Source organism: Chiloscyllium plagiosum, unplaced genomic scaffold (genome assembly GCF_037043375.1).
Source record: "Chiloscyllium plagiosum isolate Xiang-an unplaced genomic scaffold, Cpla_swu_hap1 HiC_scaffold_34, whole genome shotgun sequence".
NCBI classification, from domain to species: Eukaryota; Metazoa; Chordata; class Chondrichthyes; order Orectolobiformes; family Hemiscylliidae; genus Chiloscyllium; species Chiloscyllium plagiosum.
The window spans coordinates 26,614,662-26,638,164 of NW_028270172.1; the positions used below are offsets into that span (position 1 = coordinate 26,614,662).

At 42.3% G+C, this 23,503-nt stretch overlaps 2 protein-coding genes across 3 annotated transcripts in view; one reads left to right on the plus strand and one right to left on the minus strand.

Moving 5' to 3' along the window:
• Positions 1-6,448, plus strand: part of LOC122564432 (nucleotide-binding oligomerization domain-containing protein 1-like) — a 50,955-nt gene extending 44,507 nt beyond the window's left edge. The window contains exon 12 of the mRNA XM_043719279.2: positions 2,784-6,448. Within this exon, the coding sequence (XP_043575214.2) occupies positions 2,784-2,853 (70 nt within the window). The 3' untranslated portion in view covers positions 2,854-6,448. The remainder of the gene's footprint in view (positions 1-2,783) is intronic.
• Positions 6,449-8,528: 2,080 nt separating this feature from the next.
• The window catches only part of znrf2b (zinc and ring finger 2b), a 207,704-nt gene continuing 192,729 nt past the window's right edge, over positions 8,529-23,503 (minus strand). The window contains exon 4 of one of the 2 annotated variants that reach the window (XM_087978568.1): positions 8,529-10,048. The gene's annotated coding sequence lies outside the window, so the exon portion shown is untranslated. The remainder of the gene's footprint in view (positions 10,049-23,503) is intronic. The other variant, XM_043719277.2, reaches the window with a different exon arrangement.

Genomic DNA, 23,503 nt, shown 5'->3' on the forward strand with positions numbered 1-23,503 from the left:
TCAGCATCTACTCGGTACTGAACATTTATGACAGTTAGATTATAAGAACAGATGGCTGGCCATTTTACATTATTTAATCAGTTTGCTTTCTCTTCGCTTCAAGTTATAGAGACCCACCATCAGGCACTATTCCTGGTCAGTACACTATCAACTATCTTTATAAGTTAACCCACCTCATAAGCTATGGTGCTTCATCCTGATATCTTGACCATAGCCTGGAATATTGCAATGAAATTAGGAAATGCTCAACGGTCACTGTAGCGCCTTCCTTACCACTCCAGCTGAGATCAGCTAATTCAATACAGACTGACCGTGTGTTTGGTTTCGGTATTGCATTCCTACCTCCTGAGTGAGATGGTGCAGTATTAACAATTCACTGCTTCACACTCTCCCCATACAGGGATCAGTATGAAGTTACATTCTTTTCAGAAAATAATACGTTGGCATGGCATATGAATGTTAATGACATGACAAACGTTTTGGAGGAAGGTGGTGATTTTGGACCTAAGTTTCCAAATTCCTCCACTGCTGGAAGTTGATCTTTATCTGTATAAATCCTGGATCTCTTGTTGACATTAATTACCATGATTAGTTAATAACTCCATTATGATGAGTGTACATAGTACATATTGAACTGAACAAATCTTGGTCTTTTTCATCTTGTTCCCATCAGGGTAAATGGCAGAGGCTGAGACCTTCAGATCTGTATGAAGTAAGCACCCATTGCCTTTGCAAACTAATCCATTATAAAAGACTTCAGGATGATTGGATCCTGAGCACTTCTACATGATGTATTTCTCTTTCCTATTTTATCAAGGAACGATGGTGCAAAATTCATATGCAAATGATTTTGAAAGCTGGTGTTACATTCTATTGTAACAATTGAATGTCTTTTAGCCTTTGAAAGCAATTTATTAAAAAACACTGGGAATTATTAAATGATGGAAGTACAAAGAAATGGGACTCAGGAAGTTGGGTTCAAAGGTTATGAATTTCTGTCCTTTCGCTGACCATCATGGCAAATGTGTAAGCCTTATGCTGGAACAAATTTCAATCACATTACTAGTAAAGAGGCAAATTGAACAAGTCTGGAAGTGAATTTCCAAACGTGGTTCAAAAACAAGTTTCTTGCCTTGAGGGATTTTAAATCGGCTGAATGCATGAGAACTACCAGATTCCACCTGCCAAAAATATTATCTGTCAGCCATGCATAAACCTCAAGTGACAAGCTCAGCACCAGATAACTGAAAGCGTATACAGCATAATGCAAGATCACCAGCTCTGGCTGGCATTTTCTGGGTGGATGAACAACTGCCATTTTCTCACCACTGGTCACCTGCGATACCCATCATCAGTGCCCAGACTTCCCTATTCAACTGGATGGTTCTTGACCATCAGATTCCTGATGAAGGGCTTATGCCCAAAACATCGACTCTCCTTCTCCTCTGATGCTGCCTGACCTGCTGTGCTTTTCCAGCACCACACTTTTCAACTCTGATTCTTGACCATTGATCAAACAGCCTTCTTTGCTCTGTCCCACTTCCAACATATTAACAACAGATGAAGGAAAATTTCAAAGAAAACTCAAAATCTTTAAGAATATGATTTTCTCCTCGGTTGCTGACAGTTAATGACTAGAAGGTCAATCTTCAATTCCTCACAGCTCCAGAATATTCTGAATGGTTTGCATATCTCATAACGATATGATGTATTTGCGAGGTTTGTAGCTCAGGTTGAGGTTTCGGGTGTAGGTTTGCTCACTGAGCTGTAGGTTTGATATCCAGACGTTTCAGGCTAGGTAACATCATCAGTGGCGACCTCCAAGTGAAGCGAAGCTGTTGTCTCCTGCTTTTTATTTATATGTTTGTCCTGGGTGGGGTTCCTGGTGATGTCATTTCCTGTTCGTTTTCTGAGGGGTTGATAGATGGTATCTAGATCTGTGTTTGTTTATGTGGTTGGAGTGCCAGGCCTCTAGGAATTCTCTAGGAATTCTCTGGCATGTCTTTGCTTAGCCTGGCCCAGGATAGATGTGTTGTCCCAGTCGAAATGGTGGCTCCCTCATAGCCCTACACACGGACGAAAAAAGCCCACCATTTCAACTGGGACAACACATCTATCCTGGGACAGGCTAAGCAAAGACATGCCAGAGAATTCCTAGAGGCCTGCCACTCCAACCACAACGCCATAAACAAACACACAGATCTAGATACCATCTATCAACCCCTCAGAAAACGAACAGGAAATGACATCATCACAAACCCCAGGAACCCCATCCAGGACAAACATATAAATAGAAAGCAGGAGTCAATAGCTTCGCTTCACTTGGAGGTCACCACTGATGATGTTACCTAGCCAGGTAATGAAACGTCTGGATATCAAACCTACAGCTCAGCGAGCAAACCTACACCCTAGATATGATGCATTTTTGTTTTCTGAGGCTGGGTCAGTTTGATTGAGAGGTGTTTCAAACCACTGCACCTTGATACCAGAGGGAGGACACTTGCAAGCCTTTCTCCATACACCAGTGTACAGAGGAAAGACTAACCAGTGCCAGGTGGCAGAGGACTGCAATTTGGCCAAACCTGTAACCTCTGATTTATAATTGTAACAGTAGTTGGATCTAGTACAGAAGCAGAAACTTTAATGATTTCACTCTTCTGGGAATCAGTAGAACATCAGTGACTATATGGTCTTGCCATGACTGCATACAATATGAATTTCTATCAGGGTTTGATCAATGAGAAAAGTTGCAAATGAATAATGATCTGCTGTTACTGTTCCAGCCTGAAGGATAACTGGATTCCACCAAACGATGCCAGTCATCTTATGAAAGACAAACGCATCGTCATCTAGGCCATTATCGGAGCAGTGACGGTTGCAGCACCATGGGGACACCTTCATAACTTTCTCACCTTTAAATCAGAGGGTGATTTGTTCAAGTGCATCTCCAGAGACCGGAGGATACAATATAGTCTGACACTCCCAGAGCAGAAGTAAAGGGGTTTATATCATTTAGTGAAGGGTGTGTATCATTGATAATGTATTATCTGTGGATGGGATGTTAAATCATAGCCAGTTTTACCTCTCTGATACTAATTCAAAGAGCAGGGAAGGGTTCATATATAACTTAATCAAAAAGAGATATGATATTTTTATTTAATTGCTGTCTGTGGGATGTTTCTATATGAAAATTGACTGTTGTTTCCTACATTTCATAATGATCATATTTCAGAAGTACTTAAATGACTGTTAAATACTTTGGGATTCGTGAGATCATTAGAGCTTTGTATGGGTGCAAGACTTCCTTCTTCAAGCATTCCTGGAAGCAGTCTGACCTTAGAATGCCTTCTGGTTGGAGGTAAAGATCTGTTTGTAATTAATCATAGCCTGCTTCAGTTCAAGACCAGTAATCTATACTGTCTGCTCAGTATTGATCTCTGATCAGCACGGAAAGCTCTGACTATGCAATTGTGGTCGTTAACATATCATCAGAAGGCCATTCTACCACAGTCTGAACTTGTGTCATTTGCAGTTTATATAGTGCAGTCGGCATTGTTTAGAAAAATTTCCAAGTAATCTCCTCAGAGCTTTGAATGGAATATTATATAATGGAAATTTATTCAAGGCTAGATAGTCAGACTTTCAATCAATAAGGGAATCAAGGCCTATGGGGAAAAAGACAGAATAGTGAAGTTGAGGATTAAGATTATCTAAGATTACAAAGGGATCGTGATTAAATAGGCCAAGGAGTGGCAGATGGAGTTTAATTTAGATAAATATGAGTTGTTGCATTTTGGTAGGATGAACAAGGGCAGGACTTATGCAATTAATGGTAGGGCCCTGGGGAGTGTTGTCGAACAGAGAGACCTAAGGATTCAGGTACATAGTTCTTTGAAAGTTGTGTCACACATAGACAGTGTGGTAACGGCAGCATTTGGCACACTTGCTTTCATGGCTCAGACCATTGAGTATAGCAGTTGAGACATGATGTTACAGTTGTACAGGACATCAGTGAGACCACTTTTGGAGTACTGTGTACAGTTTTGGTCACCCTGCTATAGGAAGGATATTATTAAATTGGAGACGATGTAGAAAAGATTTACTAGGATGTTACCGAAATTAGAGGGTTTGAGTTATATGGAGAGGCTGGGTCATCTTCACCGGAGAGTAAGAGGTTGAGAAATGACCTTATGAAGATTTATAAGATCATGAAGGACATAGACAAGGTGAATGACAAATGTCTTTTCCCTAGGGTGTGGGAGTTCAAAACTGCAAGGTATAATTTTAAGGTGAGAAGAGAAAGATATAAAATGGACCTGAAGGGCAACTTTTACACTCAGAGGGTGATTCATATGTGGAATGAACTGCCAGAGGAAATGGTAGATTGTATTGTTACAATGTTTAAAAGACATTTGGATAGGTACACAAATAGGAAAGGTTTAGAGAGATATGGATCAAATGCAGGCAAATGGGACTAGTTTAGTTTGGGAAACTTAGCCTGGACAAGTGGTTCAAAGGGTCATTTTCCATGCTCCATAACTCTATTAACAGTGATCTCATGGGCAGCAAAGACAGAAGATTGAGCTGAGTTTTAAGAACCCGATTCCAGGATTGCTGAAGATTGTTCAAACGCTTGATTGTTTTTCACACAGTATTTTTCACAGTTATTCACACAATCAACTGTGTCTTTGGTGACAAACTAAATCCCCATTGGGGTGGTTCAAAGCTGAGGACTGTTACAGCTAAACAAATGTTAGAGTAGGGTAGAGATACAGCTCCCATCATCATTAATCCATCCTCACCTTTTGGATCCAGATGGAACTCTGGAATCTTTGCGACTGCTCTCCGTGGATCAACTTAATTAGTTGCAGATTGCCTATGGAGCAGATGACCTGGCTAAAAAAGAAGCCACGTTACTCTACAATATCCATCAAAATATTCAGAATTTTCCCAATAAACTTGCACCAAATATGACTACATAGGATTTTTTATTGTGGGGTTAAGAACCAGAAATGACATCACCATTTAAGAAACCAAGACCTATAAATAGAGAGGCGGGACATATCACCAGCACTTCACCAGAGACTCTCTCTGATGGGGTTACCTAGTATGGTGATGAAACATCTGAAAACAAACCTTCAAGCTCAGCGAGCTAACTTACATACACATACATATAGAGAGGAACCTCGATTATCCAAACAAGATGGGCGGGCAGTATTTTGTTTGGATAATTGATTATTCGGATAACTGATTGAATGCCTCTCCTCTGAGTTTTTTGAAGTTTCCTTTTTCCTAGCTCTGCCTGCCTTGCTCCCTCTCTCTATCTCAGGGTTTGTTTCTGAGCAGACACACCCGTGTGTATAAGGGATCTGCAGCATTGCTGAAGCCTCTCCCCGCCAGTTGCTTCACTTCAACGGGATTGACAGAGTGAACACTTGCTATGTCTACTCCCCGTTCAGAAGACTAGGCAGCAGCACACCACTCGACCTACCCCTCCCCCACCCCACTACCCCCACCAAACCTCCGTCTGCCCTGCCCCCAGAACGGAGACGGCAGCCGGACTGGACACCAACAGCAAGACTGCTTTGGGGGGGGGGGGGGGAAGTCTCAAAATAGCACGCGTTTTGACAAGTTCCTGCTCTGTTCTATGTAGGACAATGTTGGAGAGATTATTTGGGTCGAGTTGCGGGGGGGGTTGGGTTTAGGGTACACCACTGTGTAGAACTCCAGGGAAAGTGTAGGGAGAAAGAGAGCGTGGGTGGGATGTCAGTCATTTGGAGACGGTGCCTGCGTGCCCATCAACGCCCAGCACTGTTCTTGCCAGCATTTCAGTCTGCCGAATTAGTTTTTAATCATTGTAAACAAAAGGCGCAATCAGTGTTGGAAACACCTCTTTGATGCAATGTTTCTTTCAGAACCTTGAGATCTTCCGTTAATCCAAAATTCAAATAATTGATATTCAGATAATCGAGGTTCCACTGTATATTTGAACGTTGCCAAAACATAACACGCTGTTGAAGCATTTTGTCTTGCAACTCTTAGCAAAGAATAACAAGACCAAATCCCAATGATAAAAATACATACTGCATGAGAAAAGGGTACTAACTGTTTGGCAAACAGCTTCTAACTGGTAGAAGTGTTTCTCATGGAGAATGTACCAGGAAACAGTTAATTGACAAGTCACTCGTTTCTCATGCAGCATAAATTGTTATTCCCACTGAGGTTCGGTATTCTTCGGATTCTGTCCTGGTAATTACAAGATAAACAGTTTCAGCAAAACTGAAGTTCTGTACTACCAAACAACTCTATATATTTGATTGCCAGAAGGTCGTGTATTTTAGGAATTCTGAAATTGTTTCATTATTGCTAAAATAATTTGAAAGCGTGATTGAACCCTACATAATGTTACATGTCATGTCGAAGTGTACAATAAATGAGTTTTCTTCATAAAGCCAAGGTTTATGCCTGAAATTTCTTTGTGAAAATGCGATGAAGTATAAAATTTAATTAATATTTGTGGAAATTAAAACCATTTCCCCAAATTCAAGTTCAAAATCACTTTGCACCTTTTATGTTTTTGACCTTGAGCTGTAGGATCAAGTAAAACTCTGTAAAATATGGATAAGAAATAAATATTGAAAAAAAATCCGTAAAATATTTCATTCAGTTTAACAGCTACCTTAAAGAATCAGCACGCCAAGCATTCAATCATGATTGCCAGGAGTTGCTAGTACATGGGATTGTTTTATAAGTGATTGTAAAATTTGTGCTCTAGGATAGCAATACGTGTAGCTAATTATCAATCACGTTATTGTCTCAAGCTTTTACAAATGTGTTGTTGAAAAGGGCAAAAATTATCTCAATGACCCCCACTCAGTGGAATTTATGGAACCAATCCATGGTATTTTCTTAATGACTGAAAAAAGACAAAGTCAGAGAGGCATACAAATTGAACATTGGCAGCAAACTGATGTGTTTGTACTCCACAATTTGTGCTGGTTTTAGGTATTGTCATTGACAGAAAAGGATTAATGAGCACAATAATTTTGACTTTATTCATCTCTGGCAGAACACAAAAATAATATTTTTGCTGTGTTACTGTGATGGTTACTTCAATAGATTAATGGTGAGAACTTCTGTGGGTTATATTATTTCCTCCTGACCTGAATGCAAAGACAACTTATACTTGGGTCGATGTAAACATCAATTGTGCAACATTTGTTGGATCAAAACAAGTTAGGAACAACCAAAGACTAATCTGTGAGCTGGACGTGGGAGTCATGAGATGCTAAGTATAGGAGGCTGCTTTTAATTTCATCAGCTTTTCAAAAGAGCCATCCAGCCAGTCCTGCTCCTTTTCCCTTTTAGTCCTGTATATTTTTCCTTTTCAGTCTAGTACTCTTTTCTTTGAGTCAAAAGGTCATACTCCAAAGAGCTGAGCAGAAACTCCAGGCTAACACAGATGCAGCACTCTCCTTTAGATATTAAAACTGTGGTCCTGCCCAATCATTCTAGTGGATATAGAATATCTCATGTTATTCAGAATAACAGAGGGGGTTTCCAGAGACATCCAGTTAAGACTCATCTTTCAACAAACATCCAAACAAAATAAAACTTTCTCATGGTCCATGTGACATTGTTGTCCAAGTTAACAACTGTGTTTTCCTACATTATAAAGCTGGATTTTTAAAGTGGTTCATAAGCTTTAAGTGATTTAGGAATGACTTGAGGTTATGAAAGGTGCTATGCAAATGCGAGTGCTTTGTTTATTAGCTTGACTAGAAAGCATGTGCTTGGCAGTGAAGTACATTTTGCTGATTGTTTTGCTCTTAGTTTTGAGCTTGGTCATCTTCTGGAAACACAATCAAGGTTTAAGAACCACAAAAACCACCAAATTCCTCTAAAGTTCTCTCATTCATAGTCATAGAGTTATACAGCACGGAAACTCGTCAAAGCCGACCAGATATCCCAATCTATCCGAGACCCCTTTGCCAGCATTTAGCCCATATCCCTCTAAACCCTACCAAACTATTCATATACTCATCCAGATGTCTTTTAAATGTTGTAATTCCACCATTTCCACCATTTAAATGTTGTAATTCCACACTTCCACCATTTCCTCTGGCAACTTGTTCCATACACGCATCACCCTCAATGTGAAAAAGTTGCCCTTTAGGTCCTTTTTAAATTTCTCCCCTCTCACCTTAAATCTATACCCTCTAGTTTTGGTCTCCCCCATCACAGGGAAAAGACCTTAACTATTCACCCTATACAGGATTTGGAGATGCTGGTGTTGGACTGGGGTGTACAAAGTTAAAAATCACACAACACCAGGTTATAGTCCAACAGGTTAAATTGGAAGCACTAGCTTTTGGAGCGCTGCTCCTTCATCAGGTGGTTGGACTATAACCTGGTGTTGTGTGATTTTTTTTAAAAAAACTTTGTACACCCTATCCATGCCCCTCACAATTTTCTCAAACGCTAAGGTCACTCGTCAGCCTCCGACTTTCCGTGGAAAAAAGACCCCGTCATCTTTGTATTTCCACTTTTCTCAAAACAGCCACAAAAATAATATTTTTTTTAAATATAGTCAATTTATTGATTTTTTTAAATGTTGATTTATTTGTGATAATATCTCATCTTCCTCTCAGAGGTAGAGACATAGTCACCCCTAAAGGCAGAGCTAAGTTTACAAGGCTTCTTGCAACAGTATCAGTTGCTAACAATTACCCAGTTCAGACATTTGTTTACTGTGCAGACTTTGTGGTTCCCAGATAACAAGGAAAGATTTTGCCATATATGCAAGTGCACCTTTGATTTTTTTTTCGTTTTTGGCTAATGGATGGAGAATGATGAAACATCTTCCTGCTTTTGGCACTCTCAGTTAGCATCGAGTTCTTCCAATGTCAAGAAGTAGATTCTCCAATAATGTTCCCAAACTCCAACCACAGAAGAGTGATCCCTTCTTATACTAATGAGATATTAGCATTTCCTGCAGGATCCTTCTATAAGCAAGTGTGCTGGAATGCAGTCAATATTGTATTGCAAACTCACGCTCATTAGAAGCCATGTCAAGAACCCTTTCAGCAGATTGGTCTATATACCAGATCCAGAATGCCAGTGTAAAGAGGAGAGTCAATCTTATCATTCTGGACTGAATCCAAAGTCTGGTCCCAAGGGATGAATGTTAATTCACAGATCACTCAGTCCTTGCAAGCTCACTTAATAAACGTCTTCAGGCTTGCTCATTCCAGTTGTCCTTAATCACAGCCTGATCTGGATGAAGGTACCCGGTCCACAATGACAACACTTCTGTATAGGTGATGTACAAAGTGCCGCTAAAAGACAGGGCTAAAATTCATCCAGGTTGAAATCTGCTTTTCCATGTGTCACCTTACAACTAGACTGGAACATCACGCGTGTGTGTGTGGATGTTTGTGGATGTATGAATGTATTAGGCTGAGGGTTCCAGTTACATCACAGGGTTTTAACCACCCTGTCCCAGATTTTCAGATAAAACATCAAATGCTGAGCCATCACACATCTCTCAGAAATGGCTATGGCTGCACAGTTACAGTGCAAAGGAAATATGTAGAAAACAATTAATAACAAGAACAAATTAATCAGTGTGTGCTTTCAAATCAAAAAAGGTCGAAAGTCACAAACTAATTACCATAAAATTAACGTTGGTTGTATACATAAAGAAAAATCTTTTTATCTCTGCACATGTCCTTCATATATATTATATATTTTATACATATATAATATATATTATATATGTGAGTGTGTGGCACACCATATCCAAATGGCAATAAAGTCAATCCATGAGGATTTCAAAACAACACCCTGAAGGAGATGAATATTGTGGCATCATTGAATCTGTAGCCATCATTGATAAAGAACTGTAAGATAAGTTTTCCTATTCAACAGTCTAAGGAAGCAGCAACGATCATCGTACTCTTTTAAGTATCTCCTCGCCTTTGGGAATTCAGTCACAGCCCCTGTTTACTTGAACAAGTTGTTCCATTGATAGAAGTGACAGGAAAACCTGATGAAGGAACAAAACATAAAATTAATTAAACATATTTCAGAGAGTTCTGACATTTAATGCAGAAACCGCAAAAGTGTTTTGTTTTCACTGTTTATATTTCAAACATTATGCAGAATATGTTTTTTTTAATTCAATCATGGGATGTGGACATTGCTAGCATTTATTGCCTGTCTCTAGCTGCCTCTGAAAAGGTGGTGATAAACTCCCTTCTTGAACGGCTGCAGTCGATTTGCAGTAGGTAGATCCAGAGTACCGTTTGGAAGGAAGTTGCAGGACTCTGACCACGTGACACTAAAAGAACAGCGATATGTTTACAAGTCGTGCAAATTACTTGCAAACATGCAAGTAAACCAAAGACCATTAACTATCAACTTCATTGGTGTCCTGACCACCTGGTTTCAAATTGGACAAGGGGAGTGACTCTTGTCAAAAGGGTGATTTTGGTATTTGCACTTCATTTTGTTGTCATAGGCATAATCAGGATGAAATTACCTTAGCTCATTCTATAGCATGTGTTGGACAATTAAGTCGATGCGTGTCTTGGGCCACAGAATCCTTACAGAGCAACACAGGTGACCGTTAGGCCAGTCATATCTGTGCTGGCTCTCCAAATGAGCGACTCCACTGCTCATCTCCATATCCCTGCACATTCATTCTTTCCCAATTGGAATCCATTTCTCTCTTGCCTCCCTCAGGTGAGCTTGCCTTCACTGTACTCTCAGGCAGTGCACTTCAAAGCTTACCCACTAGCTGCTTGAGAAACTCCTTAAAGCATCTTTCATTTTAGAATCTATTTACAACATTTGATATTTTTGGGGTCAAATTAACTAGCCTTTAGATACAAACTAAAAGTTCTGTTACACTACTCCAGTGAAATTCTCCTGTATTAAGTACAGAATAGGTTAGATGCAGTGAGAAGTTCCTTCTATATTGGCCATCACCTAATCAACCACTCCTAAGTTCAGGTACATCAAGCACAGAATTTGTTTCAAAGGGCTGGAACAAATTTACACATTGTTGAAATTGGGGGAAAAGAGTTAAGACTAGAAATTAGAGGTCAATTAGGGAACGAACAGGAATTTATTTGAAACATGGTTTAACAAATTAAATTGATTTTTTTTAAACCTGTATCAGAAATCTTTATTGGGCACATACTGGAGGATTTTCAGGAAATGAAAGGATGTCAGATGACAAACGATGAAAATCAAAAGAACTGTGGATGCTGTAAAGCAGAACCAGACACAGACGTTGCTGGAAAAGCTCAGTAGGTCTGGCAGCATCTGTGAAGAGAAAACAGAGTTAACGTTTCGGGTCCAGTGCCCCTTCCTCAGATCCGGAAAGGGTCTGTTCTGAGGAAGGGTCACCGGACCTGAAACATTCACTCTGACTTCTCTTCACAGATGCTGCCAGACTTGCTGAAATTTACCAGCACCTTCTGTTTCTATTTGTGACAAACAATTAAAGATTATTTTCATTGCTTAATGAATCAGTTATAATATGACAGTGATTCAAGATAATTACTCAAACATGGGGGAATGATATATCGCATCTTTTTATATAACTGGAACATGGATGCTTTATTACAAATGGTTTGAAGTAAACACAGTGATGTGTTTAAGAAATTCGGATAATGATGTGTAAATAGCAGAATAAAAAATGTACAGATTCCAAGGGTAAGAAGAATAAGCAGACAGTTTCACTTAAAGAGCTAGCACAAATATAGCTACATGGTTCACTGGCCTATTTCAGACTTTAATCTTAGGAAATCTTGAATTCATACACTAGAGCCTTTACTATGCCCTTCACCATCTCAACATCTGTCAAATAACCACTCACTTCCCTGAACTCGTTCGAAAAGAACCCTAGCCCCTAGCTAACCTCATTAGACAACCTCCTCATTTTATCAATCTAGGAAAACTCCGCTGAACCACCTCCAATGCATTTACATCCTTCCTTAAATAAGGAGACAAATCTGCACAGTCATTGAGATGAGCCCTGACATCCTTACTTTTATGTTCAACTCCTCTCAAAATAAAAGATAACATTTCATTAGCCTTCTCAATCACTTGCTGCACCTGCATGCTAATTTTCTGAGATTGGAACACCAAATCCCTCTGCACCTCAGAATTCTACAGTCAGTCTCTGTTTAAATGATACTGTTCACTTTGGCAGGAAGAATAAAAAGAACAATGTCACGTTTTCCACTTTATGCTCCATCTGTCAGACTTTTGCACACTCACTTGCCTATCTATATCAGTCAGCATCTTTGTAATGCCATTTTCGCAAAATACTGCTTTACCTGTTTTTGTGTCACGTGCAAATGTAGCTATCATGTCTTCAATCTCATCTAAGTAATGGATGTAAATTGTAAATGATTAATACCTCAGTCAGGCCCCTGCAGGACTCCATTGTCAGTGCCTACCAATGTGAAAACAAACCATTTATGCATCCTCGGTTTTCTACCAGCCAACCAGCCAATCTTTTGCACATCATAGTATGACACCCTCTGATGCCATGAGCTCATTCTTTTACAATAACATTTCATGTGGAATCTACTGGTTCTGCCCTCTGCAGCTAGATCTTCCGCTTTCTGACCCACACCACTACAAAAATAAACATAGACAACTGCACCTCCTCCACGATGACACTCAACACTGGAGACCCCCAAGGATGTGTCCTTAGTCCCCTACTGTACTCCCTGTATACCCACAATTGTGCTGCCAAATTCCAAATGAGTGCCATCTACAAATTTGTTGATGACACCACCCTAGAAGGACAGGTATCTCACAGTGAGTCAGAACACAGAAAGGAGATAGAGGACTTGGTGATGTGATGCAATGAAAACAGCCTCTCTCTCAACATCAGCAAAACTAAAGAAAAGATCATTGATCAAGATCTGTCTCTTGATTAAACTTTAAAGATATTAATCAGAGATACTAAGTTAGCCTACAGCAGTGTTTTTTCGAGCAGTAAGACAGTGCTGTTTTCTGTAGTTTGCTAACATGCAAATATGGCCTTTAGTAGAGTGATGTGCTCTCCCTGTTGGATGTGGGAGACTACGGAGAATTTCCATATTACTGATGATTATATCTGCAGTGTGTTTGGTTATGATTCCTATCAGATCACGTGGATCAGTTGGGGCGGCAGTTAGAGGCAATGAGGAATTTACAGGAGCTAAGTGGTGTGATGGATGGCAGTTATAGGAAAGAAGAGAAACGGCAGATACAGTCAGGATGAGAGTTACTGCCTTGAAAGGTAGGACGGGGAGGCAGGTAGTGCAGGAATCTCCTGCAGCTATCCCCAACTCAAGCATGTATGCCCTTTAGCAAAATGTAGGGGGTGATGGACTCTGGTTTCTGGTTCCAAGGTGGGCTGTACTGTAATGAAGGATACGTTAGGTTCCAAACGATTGATTAATTCCCCTCCCCCCCCCCCCCCCCCCCATCTTACCCCACTTCCAACCCTCCAGCTCAGCACAGTCCTCATAACCTGTCCTACCTGCCAATCTTCCTTCCCACCTCTCCGCTCCACCCTCCTCTCTGACCCATCACCTTCATCCCCACCCCCCACCCCCATTGTACTCTTTGCTACCTTCTCCACAGAGGGAGAGCAGGAAGTCGTTGCACACATTGGAACTAACGACATAGGAAGGAAAAATCTTGGGGTTCTGAAGGGAAAATACAAGTAGTTAGGCAGGAATTTAAAAAGGAAGTCTTTGAGGGTAGTAACATCTGGATTACTCCCAGTGTTATGAGTTAGTGAGGGTAGGAATAGGAGGATAGAACAGCTGAATGAGTGGCTAAGGAGCTGATGCAAGGGAGAAGGGTTCACATTATTGAATCATTGGAATCTCTTCTGGGGTAGAAGTGACCTGTATAAGGACGGACGGATTACACCTGAATTGGAAGGGTAGTGATATACTGGTAGAGAGATTAGCTACAGCTGCTCGGGAAGATTTAAACTAGTGAGGTGGGGGTGGGGCCTAAGGAGATAGTGAAGAAAGAGATCAGTCTGGGACTGGTAAGTTTGGGAAGGGGAGCAAGTCAAACAGTCAGGGCAGGCAGGAACACAGCAGAGAAGGAGATAAATTAAATTGCATTTATTTCAATGCACGAGGCCTACCAGGGAAGGCAGGTGAATTCAGGGCACTGTTAGGAACTTGGGACTGGGATATCATAGCAATTACAGAGATGTGGCTCAGGACAGACAGGACTGGCAGCTTAATATTCCAGGTTGCAAATGCTATCTGAGGGTTAGAAAAAGGGACAAGAGAGGAGGAGGAGTGGTGTTTTTGATAAAGGATACCATTACAGCTGTGCTGAGGGAGGATATTCCTGGGAATACATCCAGGGAAGTTATTTGGTGGAACTGAGAAATAAGAAAGGGATGATTACCTTATTGGGATTGTACTATAGACCCCCTCATAGTAAGAGGGAAATTGAGAAACAAACTTGTAAGGAGATCTCAGCTGTGAGAATAATAGGGTGGTTATGGTAGGGGATTTTAACTTTCCAAACATAGACTGGGACTGCCATAGTGTTAAGGGTTTAGACGGAAAGGAATTTGTTAAGTGTATACAAGACAACTTTCTGATTCAGTATGTGAATGTACCTGCTAGAAAAAGTGCAAAACTTGATCGAATCTTTGGAAATAAGGAAGGGCAGGTGACGGAGGTGTTATTGGGGGAGCATTTTGGGGCCAGTAACCATAATTCTATCAGTTTTAAAATAGTGATGGAAAAGGATGGACCTGATCTAAAAGTTCAAGTTCTAAATTGGAGGAAGCCCAATTTTGACTGGATTAGAACATAGAACATAGAAGAATACAGCGCAGTACAGGCCCTTTGGCCCTCGATGTTGCGCCGATCCAAGCCCACCTAACCTATACTAACCCACTATCCTCCATATACCTATCCAATGCCCGCTTAAATGCCCATAAAGAGGGAGAGTCCACCACTGCTACTGGCAGGGCATTCCATGAACTTACGACTCGCTGAGTGAAGAACCTACCCCTAACTTCAGTCCTATATCTACCCCCCCTTAATTTAAAGCTATGCCCCCTTGTAATACCCGACTCCATACGCGGGAAAAGGTTCACACTGTCAACCCTATCTAACCCCCTAATCATCTTGTACACCTCAATCAAGTCACCCCTAAACCTTCTTTTCTCTAATGAAAACAGCCCCAAGTGTCTCAGTCTTTCCTCATACGATCTTCCTTCCATACCAGGCAACATCCTGGTAAACCTCCTCTGCACCCGTTCCAGTGCCTCCACATCCTTCCTATAGTATGGCGACCAAAACTGCACACAATATTCCAGATGCGGCCGCACCAGAGTCTTATACAACTGCATCATGACCTCAGGACTCCGGAACTCAATTCCTCTACCAATAAAAGCCAGTACGCCATATGCCTTCCTCACCGCACTATTTACCTGGGTGGCAACTTTCAGAGATCTGTGTACATGGACACCAAGATCCCTCTGCTCATCCACACTACCAAGTATCCGACCATTAGCCCAGTACCCCATCTTTTTGTTATTCCTCCCAAAGTGAATCACCTCACACTTAGCTACATTGAATTCCATTTGCCACCTTTCTGCCCAGCTCTGCAGCTTCTCTATATCCTGCTGTAACCTGCCACATCCTTCCTCACTGTCAACAACTCCTCCGACTTTTGTATCATCCGCAAACTTGCTCACCCAACCTTCTAACCCCTCTTCCAGGTCATTTATAAAAATGACAAACAGCAATGGTCCCAAAACAGATCCTTGCGGAACACCGCTAGTGACGGCACTCCATGAAGAAACTTTGCCATCAACTACTACCCTCTGTCTTCTTCCATCCAGCCAATTCCTAATCCAAACCTCCAACTCACCCTCAATGCCATATCTCCGTATTTTCTGTAGTAGCCTACCATGGGGAACCTTATCAAACGCCTTACTAAAATCCATATATACCACATCTACCGCTTTCCCCTCATCAACCTCCTTCGTCACCTTTTCAAAGAATTCAATAAGGTTTGTGAGGCACGACCTGCCCTTCACAAAACCATGCTGACTATCCTTGATCACATTATGCCTATCCAGATGTGCATAAATCCTATCCCTTACAATTCTCTCTAAGACTTTGCCCACAACAGAAGTGAGACTCACCGGCCTATAGTTACTAGGGTTATCCCTACTCCCCTTTTTGAACAAGGGAACCACATTTGCTATCCTCCAGTCTTCTGCCACTACTCCTGTAGACAAAGAGGACATAAAAATCAAGGCCAATGGCTCTGCAATCTCCTCCCTTGCTTCCCAGAGAATCCTAGGATAAATGCCATCAGGCCCAGGGGACTTATCTATTTTCACCTTTTCCAGGATTTCCAACACCTCTTCTCTACATACCTCAAAGCCATCCATTCTACTTATTTGTGACTCAGTATTCACATCGACGACAATGCCCTGTTCCTGAGTAAATACTGAAGAAAAGTATTCATTCAGTGTCTCCCCAATCTCTTCCGCCTCCACACGCAACTTCCCACTACTATCCTTGACTGGACCTATTCCAACCCAGTCATTCTTTTATTCCTAACATACCTATAGAAAGCCTTAGGGTTTTCCCTAATCCTACCGACTAAGGACCTTTCATGTCCTCTCCTTGCTGCTCTTAGCTCTCTCTTCAGGTCCTTCCTGGCTACCCTATAACTCTCAATCGCTCCAATTGAACCTTCACGTCTCATCTTGAGATAGGCCGCCCTCTTCCATTTAACAAGGGATTCCAATTCCTTATTAAACCACGGCTCCCTCGCACGACCCTTTCCTCCCTGCCTGACAGGTACATAATTATCAAGGACACTCAATAGTTGCTCCTTGAACAAGCTCCACATATCATTTACACTCTTGCCTTGGAGTCTACTTTTCCAAGCCACACATCCTAAGTCATGCCTCACCGCATCATAATTTCCCTGACCCCAGCTATAACTCTTGCCCTGTAGTACACACTTATCCCTCTCCATCACGAGAGTAAAAATCACCGAATTATGGTCACTATCCCCAAAGTGCTCACCTACCTCTAATTCTAACACCTGGCCTGGTTCGTTACCCAGAACCAAATCCAGTATGGCCTCACCTCTTGTTGGCCTGTCTACATATTGTGTCAGGAAACTCTCCTGCACACATTGAACAAACACTGACCCATCTAACGAACTTGAGCTATAGCTTTCCCAATCAATATCAGGAAAGTTAAAGTCCCCCATAACAACCACCCTATTACTGTCACTCATCTCCTGAATCACCTTCCCTATCCTTTCTTCAATGACTCTAGGACTATTAGGAGGCCTGTAAAAGACTCCTAACAGGGTGACCTCACCTTTCCTATTCCTAACCTCAGCCCAAACTACCTCAGATGGCAAGTCCTCATCCATCGTCCTTTCCACCACTGTAATACTATCTTTGACAAGCAATGCCACACCTCCCCCTCTTTTACCCCCACCTCTGACCCTACGAAAACATTTAAATCCTGGAACCTGCAACAGCCAATCCTGTCCCTGTTCTAGCCATGTCTCCGTAATAGCCACAACATCGAAGTCCCAGGTACCAAACCAACCCCTTTGATTAGGCAGAGTTGATTGGGTGTGGATGTTCACAGGTAAAGAGATAGCTGGAAAATAGGAAGTCCAGAGAAAGTAGGGTGAAAGGAAAGTCTGGTAGGTACAGGGAATACTAGATGACTAGAGAAATTGAGGGCTTGGTCAACAAAAAGAAGGAAGCATATGTCAGGTATAGACAACAGAGATCGAGTGGATCCTTCGAAGAGTATAAAGACAGTAGGAGTAGCAATTAAGAGGGAAATCAGGAGGTCAAAAAGGGGACATGAGATAACTTTGGCAAATAGTGTTAAGGACAATCCAAAGAGAATTTATAAATACATTAAGGACAAAGGGTAACTAGGGAGAGAATAGGGTCCCTCAAAGATCAGCAAGGCAGTTTATGTGTGGAGCTTAAAAATGTGTTGCTGGAAAAGCCCTCCTTCTTATGCCCGAAATGTCGATTCTCCTTCTCCTTTGATGCTGCCTGACTTGCTGCGCTTTTCCAGCAACACATTTTTAAGCTCTGATCCCCAGCATCTGCAGTCCTCACTTTCTCCTAGTCTATGTGTGGAGCCACAAGAGATAGGCGAAATACTAAATGAGTATTTTTGCATCACTGTTTACTGTGGAGAAGGACAAGGAAGATAAAGAATGTGGGAAATAGATGGTGACATCTTGAGAAAATGTCCATATTACAGAGGATGAAGTGCTGGATGTCTTGAAACACAAATGTGGATAAATCTCCAAGGACCTGATCAGGTGTACCCTAGAACTCTGTGGGAAGCTGGGGAAGTGATTGCTGGGCTCCTTACTGAGATATTTGTATCATTGATAGTCACAGGTGAGGCACCACTAGACTGGAAGTTGGCTAACGTGGTGTCACTATTTAAGAAAAGTTTGGAAGGAAAAGCCAGGGAACTATACACAGCCAAGCCTGACATCAGTGGGGGGCAGATTGTTGGAGGGAATCAGGATTTACATGTAGTTGGATAGGCATGGACTGATTAGGGGGAGTCAACTTGGGAAATCACGTCTCGCTAACTGGTTTGAGTTGTCCAGATTACAGAAGAGGAAGTGTTGGATGTCTAGAAACGGTTAAAGGTAGATAAATCCCCAGGACCTGATCAGGTGTACCCGAGAACTCTGTGGGAAGCTAGAGAAATGATTGCTGGGCCTCTTACTGAGATATTTGTATCATCGATAGTTACAGGTGAGGTGCCGGAAGACTGGAGGTTGCCAAACGAGGTGCCAGTGTTTAAGAAGGGCGGTAAAGACAAGCCAGGATACTATAGACGGGTGAGCCTGACCTTGGTGGTGGGCAAGTTGTGGGAGGGAATCCTGAGGGACAGGATGTACATATATTTGGAAAGGCAAGGGCTGATTAGGGATAGTCAACATGGCTTTGTGTGTGGGAAATCATGTCTCACAAACTTGATTGAGCTTGTTGAAGAAGTAACAAAGAGGATTGATGAGGGCAGAGCAGTAGATGCGATCTATATGGACTTCAGTAAGGCGTTCGACAAGGGAGACTGATTAGCAAGGTTAGAGCTCACGGAATACAGGAAGAACTAGCCATTTGGATACAGAACTGGCACAGAGGGTGGTGGAGGGTTGTTTTTCAGTCTGGAGGCCTGTGACCAGTGGAGTGCCACAAGGATCGGTGCTGGGTCCTCTACTTTTTGTCATTTACATAAATGATTTGGATGCGAACATAACAGGTACAGTTAGTAAGTTTGCAGATGACACCAAAATTGGAGGTGTAGTGGACAGCAAAGAGGGTTACCTCAGATTATAACAGAACCTTGACAAGATGGGCCAATGGGCTGAGAAGTGGCAGATGGAGTTTAATTCAGATAAATGCAAGGTGCTGCACTTTGGGAAAGCAAATTTTAGCAGGACTTATACAGTTAATGGCAAGGTCCTAGGGAGTGTTGCTGAACAAAGAGACCTTGGAGTGCAGGTTCATAGCTCCTTGAAAGTGGAGTTGCAGGTAGATAGGACAGTGAAGAAGGCGTTTGGTATGCTTTCCTTTATTGGTCAGAGTATTGAGTACAGAAGTTGGGAGGTTGGTTGCCACTGTTGGTTAGGCCACTGTTGGAATATTGCATGCAATTCTGGCCTCCTTCCTATCGGAAAGATGTTGTGAAACTTGAAAGGGTTCAGAAGAGAATTACAAGGATGTTGCCAGGATTGGAGGATATGAGCAATAGGGAGAGGCTGAACAGGCTGGGGCTGTTTTCCCTGGAGCGTCGGAGGCTGAGGGTTGACCTTATAGAGGTTTACAAAATTATGAGGGACATGGATAGGGTAAATAGGCAAAGTCTTTTCTCTGGGGTCGGGGAGTCCAGAACTAGAGGGCATAGGTTTAGGGTGAAAGGGAAAAGATATAAAAGAGACCTAAGGGACAAATTTTTCATGCAGAGGGTGGTAAGTGTATGGAATGAGCTGCCAGAGGAAGTGGTGGAGGCTGGTAAAATTGCAATATTTAAGAGGCTTTTGGATGGGTATATGAATAAGAAGGATTTGGAAGGATATGGGCCGGGTGCTGGGAGGTGGGACTAGGTTGGGTTGGGATATCTGGTCAGCATGGACAGGTTGGACCGAAGGGTCTGTTTCCATGCTGGACATCTCTATTATTCTATAACAAAGAGGATTGATGAGGACAGGGGACATGATGTATAGGTATTTTAGAAAGGTATTCGACAAGGTTCCTCATGTTGGACTGGTTAGCAAGGTTAGATCACGTGGAATACAGGGAGAATTAGCCATTTAGATACGAAGATAGGAGACAGAGGGTGATGGTGCAGGGTTGCTGTTTAGACTGGAGGCCTGTGACCAGTGATGTGACACAAGGATTAGTGTTGGGTCCACTGTTTTTTATCATTTACATAAACAATATTGATATGAACATAGGACTATAGTTAGTAAGTTTGCAGATAATACCAAAATTTTGGTGTATTGAGAGCAAATAAGGCTATCTCAGATTACAATGGGATCTTGATCTGATGGGCCAATGGGCCATGGTGTGGCAGATGGCGCTTAATTTAAATAAATGTGAGGTGCTGTGTTTTAGAAAGGCAAAACAGGACAGGACTAAAACACTAAATCGTAAGGTCTTGGGAAGTGTTGCTGAACAAAGAGACCTGGGAGTACAGGTTCATAGATCCTTGAAAGCGGAGTCACAGGTAGATAGGATAGTGAAGGCAGCATTTAGTATGCTTTCCTTTATTGGTCAGCTTTATTGGTCAGTGCGTTGAGTACAGGAGTTGTAAGGTCATGTTGCGGCTATACAGGACATTGGTTAGGCAATTTTTGGAGTATTATGGCAATTCTGTTCTCCCTGCTGTAGGAAGGATGTTGTGAAACTTGAAAGAATTCAGAAAAGATTTACAAGGATATTGCAAGGGTTTGAGCTATATGGAGGTACTGACTAGCCTGGGGCTGTTTTCCCTGTAGCGACAAAGGCTGAGGAGTGACCCTATAGAGGTTTATAAGATCATGAAGGGCGTGGATAGGGTAAATAGACAAGGTCTTTTCCCTGGGTTGGGGGACTAGAGAACTAGAGAGCATAGGTTTAGGGTGAGAGGGGAAACTGTTAAAAGAAACCTAAGGGACATCTTTATCATGGCATGGGTGGTGCACATATGAGCTGCCAGAGGAAATGGAGGCTGGTACAATTAGAACATTTAAAAGGCAGCTGGATGGGTACATGGGCTTAAAGGGGTATGGGCCAAGTGCTGGCAAACAGGATTAGATTAATTTAGGGCTTCTGGTCAGCATAGACGAGTTGGACGGAAGGGTCTGTTTTTTCCATGTTGCACATCTCTATGATTCTATGATTTCAGAAAGAAAGGAGGAGAACACACCCGCATCCACATCAACGGAGTTAAGGTTGAGAGGGTGGAGAGCGTTAACTTCCTTAGAGTGACGATAACCGACAATCTGACCTGGACTTGCCACGTAGACACGATAGTCAAGAAGGCATAACTATGCCTCTTCTTCCTCAGGTGGCTCAGGAAATTTGGTATGTCCATACAGATCTTTGGGTAAAAACAATGACTGCAGATGCTGGAAACCAGATTCTGGATTAGTGGTGCTGGAAGAGCACAGCAGTTCAGGCAGCATCCAAGGAGCAGCGAAATCGACATTTCGGGCAAAAGCCCTTCATCAGGAATAAAGGCAGTGAGCCTGAAGCGTGGAGAGATAAGCTAGAGGAGGGTGGGGATGGGGAAAAGTAGCATAGAGTACAATAGGTGAGTGGGGGAGGGGATGAAGGTGATAGGTCAGGGAGGAGAGGATGGAGTGGATAGGTGGAAAAGGAGATAGGCAGGTAGGACAAGTCTGGACAAGTCATGGGGACAGTGCTGAGCTGGAAGTTTGGAACTAGGGTGAGGTGGGGGAAGGGGAAATGAGGAAACTGTTGAAGTCCACATTGATGCCCTGGGGTTGAAGTGTTCCGAGGTGGAAGATGAGGCGTTCTTCCTCCAGGCGTCTGGAGAGACCAACGGTGAAGGAGGCCCAGGACCTCCCTGTCCTCGGCAGAGTGGGAAGGGGAGTTGAAATATTGGGCCACGGGGCGGTGTGGTTGATTGGTGTGGGTGTCCCGAAGATGTTCCCTATGCTAGGAAGCGTCCGGTCTCCCCAATGTAGAGGAGACCGCATCGGGAGCAACGGATACAATAAATGATATTAGTGGATGTGCAAGTAAAACTTTGATGGATGTGGAAGGCTCCTTTATGGCCTTGGATTGGGGTGAGGGAGGAGGTGTGGGCGCAGGTTTTACAGTTCCTGCGGTGGCAGGGGAAAGTGCCAGGATGGGAGGGTGGGTTGTAGGGGGGGGCGTGGACCTGACCAGATAGTCACGGAGGGAACGGTCTTTGCAGAAGGCGGAAAGGGGTGGGGAGGGAAATATATCCCTGGTGGTGGGGTCTTTTTGGAGGTGGCGGAAATGTCAGCGGATGATTTAGTCACAGATGCAACATTGAAAGCATACTGTCTGGGTGCATAATGGCCTGTTACGGCAACTGCTCTGCCCAAATTCATGAGAAAATACAGAATGTTGTGTGCACAGCTCAGACCATCACGGAAGCCAACCTTCCATCCATGGATTCTATTTACATTGATTGTTGCTACGGAAAGGCTGCCAACATCATCAAAGACCCATCGTACCCCAGTAATGATCTCCTACAACGTCTTCCATCAGGCAGAAGATATAGGAGCTTGATCACGTGTGCCAGCAGATTCAAGAACAACTTCTTCCCAACTATTATTGGATTGATGTATGGACTCTCTAACTTCAAAATCCTGATCTTGCTCATGTTGATCTTGTCGAGCTCACGCCCTGTGCGGTGTGACCAGTATGTCTCTGTCTAAGTTTTTTTTTCATCCTATGACCTGTATGTCCTTGCTTATGATCTGCCTGTACTGCCCGTAAACAAAGCTTTCCATTGTACTTAGGTACACGTGACAATAAATAAATCAAATCAAATCAAATAGCACATCTTCAAGAAATCCAAATACTATACTTCAATGGATCCACTTTTCCCACAGCACATCTCCTCCACTCCTTCAAAGAATTCTAATAAATTGATTCAACACTGTTTTCCTTTTACAAAATCTTCATGACTCTTCCCAACAACTTTCAGATTGTCAAAAAGTCCAAGTATAACCTCTTTAATAATCAATTCTAACACCTGCCCTCACAGAAGATGTCAAGTTAACTGGCCTATAGTTCTATATTTCTAACGAACTTCCTCTCATGTTCTAATTTATTTGTCCTGCTCAGCTGTTCTCTGTAGTCTGAGCAGTCACCTGACCTTCCACTCACCTTTGCTTGATTATATGCTTTTCCCTTGCTTTGAATAGAACACTGACATTG